Consider the following 18347-nt stretch of genomic DNA (forward strand, 5'->3'; position numbering starts at 1 on the left):
CGTTATTTGTAAGTATATTGGAAAGTCTTCTGCTTGTTTAACAGGTAGAGGCCTTCTTTGCGTCTGGAGAAGAGGGTAACACATAAAACACTTGCATCTGTACAGAGCTAGAGGCAGATCTTTGTGTGTACAACAGAGACCACGGGGAGACCAGCAGGGATAAAAGCAGAGCCACCGTCATTTTGGTGACAACACACACTGTGTCAGCGCCACCTGAAATAGCTGTCTGTCCTGACACACAGCATAGGCTTGAAATAAAACACGCTGTGTCCCAAGGGAACAGGAACATCCAAAGACCTTTCACGTTGGTCCACATCTGATCAGGTCAACTCACCTTTGCTTTTTTTTGCTTCCTGGAGCAACTCCGTAACATCTCTTTCTGCCTGCTTCAACCTCTCTTCAAAGGCTTGATCGGTTACAGTTTCTTCTCCCGTACCCAGATTTGCTATAGTATTTTCCAGCTCCTGCAACCTCTCTCGTTGCTCCGCCACCTACGCGAGAGGGACAGAGCACAGCTACAACACAGAGCAAAATACCCCTCTGCTTTCAGCAAGCATCAGCCCGCCACGGGCATGAAAGCCGCAGCACAGGCATGTGCCGCTGGCTCCAGCGGTACCAGCTGTGGTATTTGCAGCCTTACCTTATCTTTCACTAATCTGTAACAGGCCGGACACTCTTGGCAGCCCGGCCACGAGCGGTTGTAGAAGTAGTTCTCTTCACACTGGTCGCAGCGGCTCCCCACGAAGCCTTCCTTGCACTCGCAGCGACCGTTCTCCTGGCACTGCAGGGAGCGTGATCCCTCGGGGTCACAGTCGCAGGCTGCGGGGAAGTTAACCCTCAGTCAGGCTGGAGGAGAGGCAGAAATACCCCCAAAACCCCCAGGGCAAGAGCACGCCCTCAATACCCTAAAATGTCTGCAAGAGCAACGGGGCACAGACCCACAGCTGGAGCCCCACTCCCAACCGGGGCACTTCCAAGCACAGCAGGGCACGCTCGTCTGGCTGGCCACAGCATTCACTGCATGTGTTCACAGTGTTGCTATATTGCCTCTCCCGTAAAGCACGATGATTTTCTACCCCATTTCATTGTAACCAACCACAGTTAATTCTTCCGCTCTTTACAGGCAGGGACAGGGAGGAGTAAAGTTTGGATCATCCTGGTTTTCAATCATGTTTACAGTATCCGTCGCTCCTCAAGACAGAATCTGTATATTCAGGCTATCTGCAGAGTAGCTGCACGGAGATTTAACATTAGGAAACAGGATTGTTGCAGGACAAGATTCAGAGCGTATTTATACCGAAGAGAAGTGGGCATTTAGGAAGTTGGAGTTCTTCCTACCTGCAGTTTAAATAATAAAAGGGGACAAGCTATGGTCAAGAAACTGATTTTCACCACGCAGGGCGCGGACATGAAAGCACCGGCTTCCGCCACGACGAAGAGGGAGGTGAGGAAGTTCCCTCCCAGATTGGGGAGGCAAAGCGAAGGCGAGGCCGGCTGGGCAACACCCTTCCCGCCCGCCTCGCTCCGGCCTCTCGGACTTACGTTTGCAGCCCCCGGAGCCGAAGCCGAAGTGGTTGCCCTCGCACCGGTCGCAGCGCTGGCCGGTGACGCCGGGCTGGCACTCGCACTGCCCGCTGCGGATGTCGCACTGGCCGTTGGTGGAGCCCAGCGCGTGGCAGTTGCACCTGGGGGGGGAGGCAGCCGCAGGTCAGGCAGTGCCACGGGGAAGGGGGGGGGGGCCGGGCAGAGCACCCCTCCGAAGGAGCCCTGACCAGCACAGCCCAAGCGCTTCCGTTTGCCAAAAGTCACTTTTCGTGCTGGGCGGGCGCAGGAGGCGAGGCACCGAGCCTTCGAACCACGCAAGGTCACTCGGCGCCTATACTAAAAAAAGGAACCCACGAGCCCCTGCTACCAACAGTCACAAAGCCATTTCTATTTAAAACCCCTATTTAAAGCTATTTATAAAGCCAGGCTTTTTGTCCAGCCTCCGTAGCTGCTCCCTGACTGCTGCTCTTCCCTATGGCAGCACTGAGGCACGCCGGTTACTTGTGACAAACATCACGTTCCCGCACAAGGTAAGCGCAGACCCCCCCCTCCCCAAAACCAGGCTCTTTGCCCAGAGCCAAGGGGAACAGTCACCTCTCACAGCCACGTCTGCTCTGGAGGTTGAAGAAGCCAGGCTCACAGGAACTGCAGTCCCTCCCGGTGACGTGAGACAGGCACTCGCACTGCCCAGTCACTTGATTGCAATTCGTCTGCTGATTCACAGTGCCGTAGGGATTGCAGTGGCAAGCTGCAAAAATAAAAGGGACGGAGAAACAGGCGGTGTTGGTACTCTGCTAGCTGGTCCCTGAACAGGCCCGGATCCAAAACACGAGGCAGCCAAGCCCCTGCATCGCACAATGCTTTTGCTTCGATGGCAGCGAGCGCCCGCAGGCACAAGCGTTTCAGCAAGCGAGAACCACCAAACCAGGATAAAGCCACTCATCGCTGCTGACGGGCACGAGCCTGGCATCAGGAAACAGCAGCTCCTGGGGACAAAACCCTTCTTAAACGCAAGAGGAACCGCCTCTCACCTCTGCACTTGTCGGCAGGATCGGGGGCCAGGGGGTTCCCGAAGAAGCCGTCCTTGCAGCGGTCGCAGTAGAAGCCGGCGGTGTTGTAGATGCACTTGAGGCACTCGCCCGTCTGGCGGTCGCAGTTGCCCACGGCGTTGGGATCGATGTTGTCGTTGCACTGGCAGAGGCGGCAAGGCCTCACGGCACCGTTCTCGCCCAGCGGGTCTCCGAAATAGGCGTCGTCGCACAGCTCGCACCTCTTGCCTGGGGCGCGACAGAAACACGCGTGCTGCAGCAGAAAGCCCTTCGCTGCCGTCTCACCCGGACCCCCGCTTTGCAGTCCCTTCCGAAAAGTGAACTCGCCAGCTCCCTCCCCCGCTCTCAGCCTTCTGCTGGGGACAGGAGGGTGCAGGAAACCACACACGAATCCCGCCGCACCGCTAAATTTAAGCCACTTTTTTCCACTAGAACTTTGCACGATGGATTATTTCAGCTCCTCCTTTCCCCTCCTGTCCCTTGAAGCCAAACCTATTTGTCATCCTTTGTTGGTAATTTAAGAGACCAAGCAGGTAGAGCTCCATGGGACATCACTGCTCCAGGAAGCCCCACTGCCAACGAGATCTGTCAAACCTCCAGGGGCAGCCCCCGAAGCATCCAACTCAGCAGCTCCCTGCATTTACCGCAGATTTGACCTCCCCAGCCAGCTATAAGCTCCGTTTCTTAGGCGGTTCTTCCGCACGCAAACCCTCTTTTCCCTCCCATCCCAAGGTGGCAGCGGGAGACCAGGAGTAACTCCCGTGTGAGGACACAGCTACAAATAAAGATGAGCTTGTATGGACACTTGAGCTGCAGGGAACCTGGACCCCTGGACTCTGCTTTGGTTCACAAAGCAATGGCACCCACGGGAACGCCCACGAGCTGCCCCTGTGCTTCGTCAGGGGCTTTTCTAAGCATCTCAAGCATTTACAGGTATTCCGTACTTTGGACTCTGCCATGCCAAGCACAAAAATAAGCAGAGAAGCATGGGCGCTGCTAGCTGTCCTAAGGCTTCCTTGCTGTCTGCAGGCAGAACAAAAGGCTCTGCTTAATGACTCGGCTACACGCTCACACTTCATGGTTTATCACGAAGAAAAACAGATCTGTACCTGTTCACATATTTCTCTTCGGAACTGCTGAGCATAAATTTGGCATTGTATTTCTGGGGCAGTGTTTGTGAGTCACTGCAGCCTTCCTGCTTCTCCTAGGGAGGGCACTGGCCCTCCCCTGCAAGCATCCTGCAGTGCCTCTTCGGCTGGCAAACTGCATCTTCTAATTTTATTTCAGTCTCACCCGCCTTCCTGGCTCTTTCAAATCTCTCCTATTTTCTGCCCAGCACCATGCAATTAACAGAGCTCTATTAGAAGCTAGTGCAGCTCACCTACATAGCACAAAAATGTTCAGACTTTGCACAGACTAAGCCTTTGTTTGCTTTTTGCTCTTGAGAGACAGGCACAAAGAACACGGGTAGCCCTGAGCCTCACGCAGGACAGAAAACAGGGCTGAGGAAGGGAGAAGGATTTGAACCAAAAGACACAGCAGCTTTCAGCGCTGCTCACTGCGGGTCAGAGTCCCTGAACTGGCAGGAGACACATTTCTACAGGCATGCGGGGTGTAAAAAAAAAAAAAAAAACAAACTTTTCACATAGGAACACACCTGTAGTGCCAGCCTGGCAGCTGGTGCACACAACCTCCTTCGTGCGGGGCACGACGGCACAGCTCGAGCTGCCTGGGCACGGGCAGGGCTGGCAGTCTGAGGCCGTGCCTGCCGTCGCGTCGCCGTAATACCCGTCGCTGCACTTCTCACAGTGAGACCCCGCCGTGTTATCCCTGCAATTGCACACGCCTGGAAGAGAGGGGGGACATGGTTTTTGCTTCATCAGCCAACCCGGAAAGAACCACCGCCCTCTCGCTGCTCCCCGTTTCATCAGCCTCCCTCTCTTACCCGTCTCGGGCTCGCACGTCTCGCTGTGCCCGTTGCAAGCGCAAGGCACGCAGGGGCTGTAGGGCCCGAGGCTCGGTGTCTCTCGGCGGTACCCAGAGGAGCAGCGCTCACAAAACTGCCCCTCGTATCCTGCCGGACAGGAGCAGCTCTCCACCCAGGCCACGGGCACGCCGGGTCCGGGACGAGCGCTTGTGATGGTAACGTCATCCAGGTGGCCGGCACCTGGAAAGCACCGAGAGGGAAAACTGCTTTGTAACCACAAAGGCTCTCGGCACCGCTTCACCGAGCACACGTCTGAACGGCACGAGGAATCGGGCAGGTGGATGCTCACAGCTGGTAAGGTGAATCAAGCAGCGAAATCCTCCAGGAACGTTTAGACAGGGGAGGAAAGGTGCAGTATAGCTCACGAAGGGCAGCGTGCAGGGCAGGGAAGTTGAGAACAACAATACAGAGGAGGATGCTGAGAACAGCACGTGAGCAAGTACGGTCAGTTAAAAGTAAGTTACGTTCTGCATGCATATGGTTTCCATTTCCAAACCAAAACACCAAAGCCAATTCCTGTCTTTCTAGGGAGGACAGACCATCTCTCTGACAATTTTAATACACTGTCTCTTAACGCAGAGTCTAAAAAAAGATGCCTCAGGGCAAACTCTTCAGCTATTCCTCTCAAGCCATTCCTTCATCTGGCATTTGAGCGCTGCCCCACCTCTCCTCCCTGCTCCCTCCCTGGCGCAGAACAGAGCCCAGACACAACCTAGCTGGTTTTTAATTTACAGAGGTGTGTCTGCTACCACCGCAGCAGCTCCAGAACATCGAGCAGAGCCTCAGCTCCGGCACATTAGCAGCAGCTACAGCACTCGGGGGACAGCTCGTTCCACACCTTTCCTCCCCTCCATTTCACACCATCACATTCCTCCTTATGAGCCTTCTCTACTGAAAACAGCTCCAGCTTTCCCATCTTCCCCAAACAGCAAATTCATCCTTTGCATCCTTTCTGCAAAAATTCTTCTCCACACGACAATACCCAAGGACCCAGACATTTTGGCTCCTAATTCATGCCCAGTTTTTATAAACCCTCATTATCAGGAGCTTGCACTCAAGTTCAGCACAGGCAGCGCTTTCAAGACCTCATCCTTCCCAACTGTCCTGCCAAAGCAAGACCAGGGAACTGGGTGGGGTGGTGTAACCATTCTCGGGTGTAGCAGAAACTGAGGCCAAATGTTGTAAACTTCCTACACCTTTCCTACCTAATTCAGGACTCTGTGCAGCATATTTCTACTGATTTGGAAGGCCCTGGCTATGCAACACAGCAAAACCCCCCCACATTTAGAAGCAAAGAATCAGCCGGTGATGGGTGCTCAGATTCCAGACTCTCAAAGGCAGCACTTTTCTTCCCCGTGTCGTCTTCAGGTGGCCTGGGAGAAGCTGTTACATACGAAGGCCGTGTGAAAAGCAATCAGCGCAGGCTTTGCCAGATAAGCTGCCACAGCTACTTATGATCAGGCCTTACAATGAAGCAACCCGAGCTCTAGATGAATGAGTCTGCCCCTCTCTTCTGCAACATTCTGCTCAGTGACTTACTTCTCTCGCTGTATGTCCCGCGGATCTTGATGGAAGTCAAGTTGTGGAGAAGCTTCTGGAAGTCAAATGCTGTAAGAGCGGGCCTCCACGGGTAATCTGTAGCCTCGTGGAGCCTACAGAGAAGAACCATGCATCATCAGCAAAGCTTTCAGATGCTAACAGCTGTGCCCTTTTAAAGCACCCTTTCCAACTGGCGGCATGCTATTGCAACATAATTCACACGCGCTTATGCAACGCTGCTAGACAGCGAGCTTCAAATTAACCTGATAAGACCGCTCTTCTGAGCTAAAATTAATGCTGTGTGTTTTCTCAAGAGCTCAGGGGCACCACGGGCTAGGTCCCAGCTGCTCCCACCACGCCCGGAGAGGCCTCTCACCTGAAGGTGTAGGTCAGCGCGTTCTCGCTGGGGTAAGGGTTGCCCTGGGCAATGAGCGGCACTGACACTCTCAGCCCAGCCCCTTCCAGCACCAGGTCCTCTGCAGAGAGGCGCGTGTCCCGTCTGTCCACACGGAAGGAGAAGGTCAGGTTTTGCCCGTAACTCAAAACCTGGTTGCCCAAGAACTTGCCTGAAAGGGGAAGAAAACCTTACAGTCAGGGGACAGAACAGAACAGGCGTGAGCAGCACAGAAAGCCTCGCTTCTTGAATGACCTACGTGGTGCAACAAAATAGATGGGGAAGTAGCTGTCTGAGATAACAGAGATATCCTGGGTCTCTGCACTCCACTGGAGTAAGACTTCTGAGCCATCACGCTGCTCAGCACGCCACTCATCCTCTCCTGAAAGAAAACAAAAAAAAAATTCAAATGTGCAAGAATTAACACCCTTTGAAGATGCAGCTTTACACACACTTCTTGTGTCCTACTGCCTACAGCCCGTATATAACTCATTTACAGGTCTGTACACTGGCACTAACAGACTTCAGAAAGTAGCTGTGCAGAAGAGCGTAGATAGCAAATGTCATCTTTCCAGTTTAAGCCCCTAATTCGAGTGCTGACTTGAACCCTCTGAACTTCGAGCCTTGCGACAACTACTGCTTCAAAATCATCTTTCCTAAAGAGCTTAAGCAGGGATAGGAGAACCCGCGGTCCCCCTATGACTTGATGAGAGTTTCCGCCTTTGTACAAACTATTCTCCAGGGGAATTTTAATTAAAAATATGCTCTCTTCAGACTATGCAGCATGAAAACATGCATACACAGGAAACTGACTGTATGAAAAAAAACATTTTTCCTGAGCTTACAGACCCCTCAGAAACACAACTGTGTTTTACGAAGAGCCATGTAAACCCCAAATCTAAAGTGATTATAATCCTTTCCATCAGAAAACTCCTGATTTGGTTCTAAAACTGAGGAAATTCCCCCTCACCAGCACCTGTCTCAAGCTATAAAAGGTTTATATTTCCAATTCCCGATGGTACCTGCACGGCATCCATTAGCACTGGGTGCCCAAGGCCAGAGCTGTGAATTCATTCCTCCCTAGCTGAACAAACGGGCTGCAGACATGGAAGCTCTCAGTTACTTCAGAAGTAACTCAGCACTTCCAAAAGAGGGATCCTGGACCTGCCTGCCCAAGCTTTGCAGTCTTGCACAAAGAGGAAGGTGCAGGATTTTTTTTTTTTTTTTTTTTTTTTTAATCGCTTCTGACATGAGTCTACAGCCTAACCCGAGATACAAAGGAAGGCTCAATTTTACCAAACTGGAAGCTGGAGGTGATGCTGTAGACACTGTAGCCGACGGCGTTGGTACAGACTGAAGAGTGTCCAAAACAGAAGCAGGGGGTACAGCCCCTTGGATTGGAGGAGTCCAGATGAAAAAATCCAGGTTTGCATCTGAAGTTGCGAAGGAAATAGAATTAATTTCCCTGATGCTTACCCCAGGCCATTGGCTGAATGTTTCTCATTCCTGAAACAAAGCCACAGGAAGAGAAATTCACCTCTCACAGTGGAAGCCTTCAACATTGTCCTTGCACGTACACCGTCCTGTCTCGATGTTGCATTCCCCTGTGCTGCCAGCCAGGTTGCAAGAACAGGGCCTGAAAGAGTCAGGAGAGAGGATCACTCATTAAGAGCCACACAGAGAAAGCTTTACAAAGTTACCCAGTTCTTCTAGAGAGCAGCGGTCCCCCTTACCTGCACCCAGCTTCGGAGAGGGAGTGGAAACCTGGCTGGCACCGGTCACACTTGTCACCCATCACGCCGGGTTTGCAGCTGCACTGGCCGTAGCTGTCGCACTGCGTGCTGAGGGAGCCTGGGGGGAGAGCAGGGACAGGCACCTCAGCAGACCCACCCGGCTCTAGTAGCCTGCAGTTTTTGAAACTTTACAAAATGGGCAAGAAATATGGGAAAAGGAAATGAGGAGCATAGCTTCAAGCCAAAAAGGGACAGACTACCTCAAGACTCCCTCTAGTTCACAGGGATTTTTTCCCCTCACAGCTCTAGAGAAATTAATCATTATCTAGTCTTCCAGACTATATTCAGCTTTTAAGAACCACCCATCCTTTTTATATATAAATAGAAATTAACTTCAAATTGCATTCTCGCCCTTATTCCCATTTTGTCCTCTATGTTGCCTTCACGTGCCTCTCTAATTCCATGTTTGACCCTGCAACGCATCATTTCCAAGATTTTAGTCCCCAAATCCCTTGTGTTCTCCCTAATCACCATCTCCCCCTTGCCAGGGGATATCCTGACCTCTCCTTTTCACGTTCCAATTTCCTCCCTTGATTCCCAAGTTGGTTTTAAAGACTAAACCGCCTCCTCGGAGCGAGGCTGCATGCGCTACTACTAACCCTAACAAACTCTTCAGCAAAACTCTCATTTTTGGTAAAGCATCCTCCTAGGTACCGCTCTGTTTAAGCAGACTTGCACAAAAAGCAGCAGTAGGTTTCTTTAACCCACAGCAGACAAAATAACTTCTCCCTAGCACTGGTGCAGCTAGCAGCCTAGGAGTTGTCAGCACTATAAGAGTTAACTACCAGGAGAAAAGTCTTTTAATATACATAAATAGCCGCTGCTTTCCACTTCAATCCACACCAGAAGATTACAGCAAAGTAAAGAGTTGTAAGATGATTAGGCTGGACGGGGCAGAAGAACTCACAAAACCTTTACCATATACAGCCAAAGTTCAAAAGCCCTCTCCCAAATAACTGTAAGTGGGACTGCAAAAAACAGTACTTGGACAAAAAATAGCAATCTAAACCTATCCGGGGGCTTCAAATACACCCTGGGTGCCAGCATGCCACGAGACACAAGCTGACGGCTACGTTGTAAAGCCCTCTGACATTTGTCCTTAAAGACCCAAGAAGTCACCTTCCTGCTTCTTCTTGACCATCTCAGCTGACACCAAACCAACCCTGACCCCTCTTAAAATAAGGTCCGACACAGGGACCTGGGAGAGCAGGCAGAGGAAGAAAGAGGCCTTTCTTGGTCAAAAATTTCACAACTGTACAACTCTCCGACCAAATTAGACAGGAGACGTATTCTGGCAGACCTCTCGCTGGCTGCTTTTAAAGTATGCTGCAAGCAATTACTTATTACAGCTACTCTATTTTGGAACCTCACTTCATATCTTACTATCTGTTACCCTTTTGTCTCCTTCCTCCTTATTTGCTGTGGGCTGGTACAGTTATAGAATCGCTCCATACAGGTCAAGTGGCTCCCTTGATGACAAAAGATCTGTTTTCCCTGCCAGAAGTTTTTCCATTTGGTGTTTTTTGGTATTGTTTTGGGTATTTGCTTGGGTGGTTTTTTTTTTGTTTGTTTGGGGTTTTTTTTTAAAAGGAGTTTAACTACATATTTTGCATTTGTTTTTTCTCTCCCCCACCCCTTTTAGTGTTTAAGGTTTCACTGGTTTGTATTTATAGTTCTTGGATACTCAATAGGAGAAACTGATGCAGCTAAAGTTCACTATAATTCTTCAGTATGAACAACTTCCAGAAATATCTGCTCACATCATCTTGTTTATTAAGAATTTAAATGAGCTCTTTAGCACTGGGAGTGTCCAGGGTAACATACACATAGTGAAGAGGGGGAAAAAAAGAGAAGGGAAAAAAAAACAACAACAACAAAAAAAAAACCACACCAAACCAAAAGAAACCCCAAAACTATTTCAGAACATGTTTGAAGGAGTAAATGCTGCAGAGGTGAACCATCTGCCCCTGCCACCCCAACCCCAAGTAGATCCAAGGGTAATTTAAACCAAAATACAACCCGATAAACATTTACTACATGGGGAAAAAAGAAGAAAGAAAAGAAAAAACAAACAGACCCCTCTCTCTTTACCCCCGTAGCTTTGCAATTAGCTGCGTAACAGAGAGAGGAGCTAGCTTTTGCGCCTGGAAGTTGGCGAGCAGAAAGGTTTGCTGCCACTGCTTACCGACTGGGTTGCAGCTGCAGGGCAGACACCCCTCCTCGCTCCCCAGGCGATAGAAGCTGTCCCTGCACCTCTCGCAGCGGGCACCGTCAGTGTTCTCTGAGCAGCCCGTGCAGTGGCCCCCGTGGCCCGTCGAGCGGTACAGCTCGGGGTCGAAGTAGCACTCCTGCGACCTCCCGTTGCAGTCGCACGCTGCAAAGACAAGGGCACCATCAGCAACCGGCACCCGCGGCCATCCGACCCCGACAGTCACCAAACCCCCTACACAAAGCTCGATATTAAGGTGTAGGGGAGCTGGAGTAGGAGCCTTTAACCATCCCGAGGCCCATGCACAGAGCCCCGGAGGCGTTTGTGCATCCATGAGAAGAAAGAGGGGGAAGCATGTTTTTGTGGTGGTTGAGTGTAGGGAGGGGGAAGCAAGGCTGGAACGGTGAAACAGGCTCCTCGAGACCACACTCATCTACCCCCAGAAGAAAACCAGCAATTTCTAACCTATTCCCTTCCACTTCGGGGTGCCATTTGCAGCTGAAATGCTGCCCTCCCACACAGCAACACCGATCTCACTCGTGGAAACGAGCACGAGAGGATAACAGCGAGGCTGACTCCATGCTGTAAGGAGAATCTCTCCCCTGGATTACAAATCCCCTCTGTCTAGAGAGCAGGAGACATGGGTTTCACCAGCCTGTTAAGGGAAGCCACAGGTCTTGACCAGACAGCTGGGACCCATCAACACACACAGAGGTCAGACAGGAAGAAAACTTTTCTGTCTGAAAAAGCTTCCCCATAAAGTAAACTACCAGGAGCTGTGGTCTGCAACACAAAACCAAGCAAAAAAAAATTGGCATTCAGTCACAAAGATCTGCGTTTGTGGTCCAATACTGTTGCAACAGCCTCAAAACTGGATGAAATAATCAACAAGTAATTGTAAAAAGCAATAACCCAAATACAAGAAGAAGTCAGGGGATGCTAAATGAGGAGCTTTTTAAAAGGCAATTATATTCCAGCACACTAAATACGTGGGTTTTTTTTCTGTGTGCCCCCTAAAGTACAAGCCGTTACATTTTTGCCGCACACCTCTTTCCTAGAGGTCGCTCCCATCCTTCTCCACAAAGGAGATGCTCCTTTCTAGGGATCTACCAGAAAGCTCCTACAGGATAGGAGTGGAATGACCAGCAGCCCCACAAAATCTCTGCTGAAAACCACCAGAACTGTGCTTAACCCTGGCTAACTGCAACCGAGATAACTTGAAACCACGCAGGGCCAGCTTCTGGATGCCGACAGAGGCAGGGGCCCAACCCCGGAGAGGTTTTCCCCTCAAGCGTGGCCGCACATACGCAAGCATTCATTGGCACTCTCTGCTGTCGCTCTCCTCCACGGACGGTCATTGAAGAAAGGAAGACACTTTTCACAGTCGACCCCGAAGGTGTTGTGTTTGCAGTTGCAGACCAGCTTCCCAAACTCATTCTTCACGCACTCGCTCGCGTGGCCGTTACACTTGCATCTGGTTAACGAGAGACAAGGAACAGGTATTTAAACTCCAGGGATCCTGGTCACTCACAGAGCAATCCCCAAAACAAAGCCGAGCTCTGAAAACCTGAGACGAGACAAATTTGAAGGTAGATGGTCACAACAAAATTGAGAACACAACTGCTGCTGTTCAGCCTGGAGGAGAGGAGGCTCCAGGGAGAATTTACTGAGGTCTTTCAGTAGCTAAAGGGGGTTTACAAGAAAGATAAAGAGAGACTTTGTACCAGGGCCTGCTAGTGACAATTGGGCAATGATTCTAAACTGAAAGAGAGGAGGTTTAGATTGGACATAATGAAGAAATGTTTTATGATGAGGGTGCTGGGTCACTGGCCCAGGGATGCCCAGAGCAGCTGTGGCTGCCCCCTCCCTGGAAGGGTTCAAGGCCAGGTTGGACTGGGGCTGGGAGCCCCCTGGGCTGGGGGAAAGGGGTCCCTGCCCACGTCAGGGTAAGGAGGGGTGGACTGCACAATCTTTGAAGGTTCCTTCCAACCCAAACCACTCTCTGAAACAAACAGGAGCAGCTGGCTTGAGGTAGGCATTTAGAAACGCGAGAATGTTAACCAACTCCTTTGCAGCCTGCCATTAAAACAGAGTAAGCTGAGTAGGAGAAGCAAAGATTTTGTTGGCTTCAGGTTGGTATATTCTCCATAGCTTCTCTCTCATGAGAGTCTAGGAAAAGGCATGCATGCTGGCTGTGTGCTTGTATCAGTAAGAAATTAAATAGCACAGAGGTGACTAACACAGAAGCCCAAGGACCTCCACAGACTGGTGGTGCAGCCAGTGCAAATCCCCATGTTGGCAAACCCCCATCTCAGGACTGCTCTCTGCAAACAGTCCAAAACACTGCACTGGTCTCAGCCGTTTATGAAAACATTTTATTGTCGACAACTTAAGATTTAAGCATTCTGAAATACGCTCTGGCAAAAGGAACGGACAACCACGGTATTGTACAATGTGTCAGATCTTTGTAGGAGATAGGTCCAAACTGTGTATGGTGCTGAGATGTTGAGATTTTCTATTTACTGTTATTCTAGGCTACAGATATAGGCAGAGAACAATTAATAACCTGTTGAAAAACACACAAAGCACAGAGGAGAAAAAAGTTAGGGTTTTTTACTTTTGTTTTACATTTTTTGTCACTTTTTTCACCCTCCGCCTCCCAAATCAGTTAACATTTGATCAAATCAAGGAAGGAAAAAAAAAAAAAAAAAAAAAAAATCAATCTGTCTACCCTGAAATTATAGCCACAAGAGGTTATACACTGTATCTGCAAGCTTCATAAGATACGTTCTACCGCATTTTTGGTTTAAGACAGTCTATAAAGACCAAAGCTTAATGGTAACATGTGAATATAATCAAAATCTTTACAGCACTCTAGCAATCCCCACCAAAAGCTTTAAGTAGCAGAGGTTTATTGTCTACTCACCTACCACCGACAGCAAAATCAGAAATTGCATAGTAGTAAGACTTGAGAACTTTTGGGTCATTGAAAACTTCATCTCCAAATGTGTTCAGACGATTGAGGGTCACTCTAATATCTGTAGCGGTCACCCACTCCTAGAACAGACAGAAATCCCATCAGATTAACCATCAAACATCCCCCTCAAGCTGTGTCATTAGCAGTTGTATCCACAAAGTCATTCATCAAGCAGCAAGTTCCTTCCTTATTATCTTCCCCCCTCTGCACCTCAGAAGCTCACCCGTCCCTGCCCAAGAGGCCTTACACCACATCCTCTTGGTTTGGATGTGTTTTCCAGACCCTGCTCCTTTCCGGGTACCCCTTCCAAAACCTCTTTGCGTTTTGTCTGCTCTCAGCTGGGAAGCGGTGGGTAACCTCTCCAGCAAAACGTGCAGGGCAGGCAATTATGCAAGCTTGCTAATTGTACATATCTATCTGACCACAGTTTCTGTGCAAAGTCATACAGCACAAACAGGAAAAGCTTTAGGGTACGCTCATCTGCCGACGTACACCGCCAGACGAAAAGACAGACGAATGAGGCTGGGGGAGCCTGAGGAAGGAAAACAGACAGGCCGATCTGACTTACAACACAAGAGCTTTTCATAATATTTACACAGCATCTTCACCATAGTACCCTACCCTCCTCTGGCAACAGACAGCAAATGTAGCCTGTCCCCAAATTTCACACCACCTTCAGCCAGTGACTGCCATTAGTATCTCCTTGTTTTTATTACAGCTTTTGCAATACCATTTTCCTTCAAATACCATAAAAAAGAACACAAGAAAAGCATCCCTGTATGTACAACTGTGCTGCAGCTACATTACTGCTTAGCCACTTAGCCAGTACTAGAAGATGATTTACTGAATTACAAACACTGGCGTAAATACATGGAAATGCCGAGCACAAAATGCACGTTTACTTCAGTTCTGAAAAGCAACGCCAGAGTCTTAGACATATTTTAGGAAACCAGCAGTTAGGTCTCTATTCCCTGAATAGAGAAGTTCATGAGAAAAATGATACGCCATATCACTAACTTGAAATCTCTCTGTTCACCTTAACGATTAGACCCTGTTTTCTGCAAGGGCTAGCTACACCAACACGGTGGCCAAACTGGTTCTCTTCCATTTCAGGAGTTCTTCTCCCTTTCCCATTAATCTTTATTTTCGTTTGCAGAAGCAAGCCCCACCAGATTCCGCTCTCCTGCCCGCTGGCTGGAGATCAGAGACCGGCGAGCCCCGCGCCTGCTGGGTGCCCACGTCTCTGCTGCTGCTACTCCAAGAGGAAAGGGAACCAGTGGCGATCACAGCTCGGAAAGGAAGGAGATGAGCCCTGATGGGGCAAACCCCACAGCTTTAGCTACTTGTTGCAACAGAAACTGGAGAAGACATCAAGCAGAATACAGAAAGTGGCAAGCAATTGACAAACTGGTGCTCCCAGTATGCTCCTGGCCACCGCCCAACTGGTGGTGTGAATGTTAACAACAACAACAAAAAAAGCCCTCTACCAAGCCCCCTCACCAAGCTGCTTGTAAGAGAAAACAAATACTATTGACAAAAATCAAGCTCCCCCGCTCCAACACACATGTAAGAGAACAGGTTAGGGTTCCCAATAACTGTTTACTGGCTATGAAGAATCATAGATTTGTGCTCAAAATATACAAGCGGATGCCTCAAATATTCATTTCACTTAGGCTTCACCCTCCACTGTCCTTATACGTGAAACAGCAGCAAAATGCCCACAGCCGCTTTCTAGGCAGGCAAGAGATTTGCATCCATCCTCCGAAGACTTCCATGACGCCTGATGCCAAATCATCCTTAATGCCACCGATTATGCTTTTTATACCGTAAACTTCCTAACAATAGAGTCAAGAGTCCAGCTCTTCCTTCAGAGGCATCTCTTTGGATTGTCCGCCCCCAACTTACCTGTGCAAGGGCCCTTCAGTACGAGTAAGGGCTGTAGCGCGGCCCACAGTCGGCACAAAGCCACCATCCACAACCACGAAACAGACTCGGCTCAGACCACCTCACTGACTCAGCCCTGCTCACGTACCTGTAGCACGGGGCTGTTGTCAAAGTTATAGGCGCTGGGACGCCCCTCCAGCGTTGAGAACGCCACGTTGCCTCCGGTGAGAGGGGAAATGTCACTGAACTCATCCGTGCAGAGAGCTTGCTGCTCATCTTCCCCGGTCCGAATAAAGCCACGATTGACTTTGTGATACGTGCTCTCACAGGAGCCACTGTAATACTGGTAGGGCACCCACGGGCCATCTTCCCTGGTGCGTTTGTAGATCGCAAAGCTCTCCGGCCGACTGGTGTGAAACTTCAGACGCACGTACGTGATGTCAAAGGCCTTTCCTGCGGGGATGAGAGAAGACAGACGTGAGAAAGACTCAAGCAACTGAAAATGGAAGGAATGGAAAGAGCTGCACTGCAATTCTCTCTCTGGAAGAAACATCTCTTCTAGTACTATCCAGCAGGATGAGCAGTATCTGGTGGCACCAGGAGTAGCTCCTCCCGTCCTATGTACTGGCAAAGACAAGGCGAAGGAACCGAAGGCAGAAGTCGTGGGCAGGCTGAGTAGACAAATAAACTTCTGTGCGACCAAACACACATCTTGCAAGCTGCAGATCTCTTCTGCAGACATCACCCACAACGTCCTTACCCCAACAGATGACAGACTACATCAGACCCACAGTCTGCGTGTATCTAAGGCCGGGTCCAAGTGAGCCACGCCACTTGATAATATTCCATCCAAATACAAGTATGGGAGTCAGCATTAACCAGAAAGATGAGTCACACTGTAAAGCCTGTTTCGTACCTCCGCTTCCTCCCAAAGTAGACAATATCCCAAACTCTTTCTACTACTCCTGAAGCCTTTCCTCCAGCACTGAACTACTGAGCACACCCTCTTCTACTCATTCTCTGGGAAAGACAAAACAAGGTTTAAGTTTCCCAGACCACATAATTAAAGTCGCCAAGACACTTTTCAGACCAAAGTGCAATGATTTACAAGCTAGCCACGTTCTCCCTCTCCTAGGAGGATAAATGGAAACCCACCTCCGTGCCCTCTGTCCACCTCCTAACAGGTTCGTGGCAATGAGCAGATCATCCTCCCCTCAGGGATTCTTCTCCAGTGACTAGAACATCTAACCCTGCGCACATGAATCATTAAGGGAGAAGGACCGTGCCATGCTTCAGCCACCTTCCCCCGCCATCCCCGCCGGCCGAGGGGCACGTTCCCGGGAGGCGGCGTACAGCTGCGCGCCGGCTGTCCTTGCTCCACCTCAGCCAGCAGACTGCCTACCGTCAGGACACCCTGGCACGCAACGGGAACTTGCTAGAACTACGTGAGGTTTGTCTTGAAAAAAACCCCTCGGGTGTTTAGTCCCTGTCACGCTCTTTTACACTCCCACCACCTCCAAGAAAAACACTGCTCTAAGCAGAGGTTGCAGCCACCACCGCTCCACATATGCACAAAAGAAAAGCTGCTAGAAGAGTTTCAACGGATTGAGAAACAGGTTTTTTCCACCTGTAGAAGTCACACGGATTTAACCTCAACCTGAAATATTAATTAACTTCACCGTGTTAAATTTTAACATGAGGTTTTGCACCTGCTGCAGAGTGGCTCACTTCACAAGTTAAAGCAGACCAGGCGGCACCAGGCAAGCAAGAACAACGTGCCTCTCAAAGCGCACACGCAAAAACCTGATGGCAGTGAATCAGGTCATGAACCCCAGTTCTCGCTGGCAGGCCACCCTGGTTAGACCAGCACCAGCCTGCATTAGGCACGTCGCACCCGGGGCCCGGCCGGCCCGAAGGAGGAACCTTTGTCCTTTCCGGCTGCTGGAAACACCAAAGTAGCAGCAGCAGCACGGCAAAAAGTCTGGAAATCAACATACCCGGGGGGGGGGAAGTAAAAAAATCAAGATATACAGTACCCAAAAAACTTACACCTATGTGTCCCAAGGATAAAAAAAGATCAATCTTCTGTTTAAAGTAAAAAAAAATTCTGCCGATACCCCAACCTACTAAAAAGTACTATTTGTGTGTGACATGCAAGACAACTGGGGTGTTGTACCCCCTTAATCCTTCCCACAAAATACCCTTTTGTACTTGTGTCATGTGCGATGTTACAGATGACATAAGCACAAGACTGGAAGACAGACATTCACAATCTGTGGCTCTCGCTCATTACTAGCTCACTGTTGGTTTGGGGTCAAGTTATTTAATGAGATCTTCTTACACGCAGAAGACAAGTGAAAAGCAATCGCATTATTAATGCCAAACTGCTTCCACAAGGGCTAGAAACTCCAGAGGATCAACACTTACCAGTGTAATGCAGCTTAGGCGTACCCTCCCCTTGCTGCCCAATACAAGAGATTAATTCTGTTTCCATTTATATGGAAGCATCTTGCTTATGAATCTCAGTGCAAGGAAAGAAGCAGACCTCACATGTACAAATCAGTCCCTCCCAGGCTTCCCATTTCTCCCGCTACATCCTCTCTTCTCAAAAAGAGAGCTCCTCACTGAAGGCGAAGTATGCTTCAGAGGTCTTCACCTCTGCATGCACATGCAGAACCTCAAGGTGAGCACAACAGACACGAGCACAAATAGCCTTTTCGGGCCCGTGATAAACAAACTCAGGATATACCCACCATCCTTTTCCAGATAAAGGCAAGGAGCCCCAGAAGCAAATGCCTCCTTATTCTTCTGCAGGAACACCCTAGTATATGTGTTGACCTGCAACTTGCCAGCCTGAGAACTTCACCAACACCTTGGATGGGCAGCATCATGGTTTTACCACTAATAACATTTTCATCAGCTTAATGAGAAAGTTTTCTCTGAATCCATGTGCTAAAACAAAGTAAAATA

At 49.6% G+C, this 18347-nt stretch overlaps 1 protein-coding gene across 1 annotated transcript in view; it reads right to left on the bottom strand.

Moving 5' to 3' along the window:
• LAMC1 (laminin subunit gamma 1) overlaps positions 1-18347 on the bottom strand; it is a 71991-nt gene that overhangs the window by 9940 nt on the left and 43704 nt on the right. Inside the window, exons 2-18 of the mRNA XM_042785551.1 lie at positions 15526-15830; positions 13443-13573; positions 11824-11990; positions 10493-10681; positions 8248-8365; positions 8052-8150; positions 7811-7947; positions 6774-6896; positions 6497-6686; positions 6121-6233; positions 4540-4761; positions 4252-4440; positions 2577-2822; positions 2140-2293; positions 1543-1685; positions 641-819; positions 335-491 (exon numbers count right to left, since the gene is read on the bottom strand). Of these exons, the coding sequence (XP_042641485.1) occupies positions 335-491; positions 641-819; positions 1543-1685; positions 2140-2293; positions 2577-2822; positions 4252-4440; positions 4540-4761; positions 6121-6233; positions 6497-6686; positions 6774-6896; positions 7811-7947; positions 8052-8150; positions 8248-8365; positions 10493-10681; positions 11824-11990; positions 13443-13573; positions 15526-15830 (2862 nt within the window). The remainder of the gene's footprint in view (positions 1-334; positions 492-640; positions 820-1542; positions 1686-2139; positions 2294-2576; positions 2823-4251; positions 4441-4539; positions 4762-6120; positions 6234-6496; positions 6687-6773; positions 6897-7810; positions 7948-8051; positions 8151-8247; positions 8366-10492; positions 10682-11823; positions 11991-13442; positions 13574-15525; positions 15831-18347) is intronic.

The sequence above is a fragment of the Tyto alba genome, unplaced genomic scaffold (genome assembly GCF_018691265.1).
Source record: "Tyto alba isolate M040663 unplaced genomic scaffold, T.alba_DEE_v4.0 Super-Scaffold_1000006, whole genome shotgun sequence".
Classification (NCBI taxonomy): domain Eukaryota; kingdom Metazoa; phylum Chordata; class Aves; order Strigiformes; family Tytonidae; genus Tyto; species Tyto alba.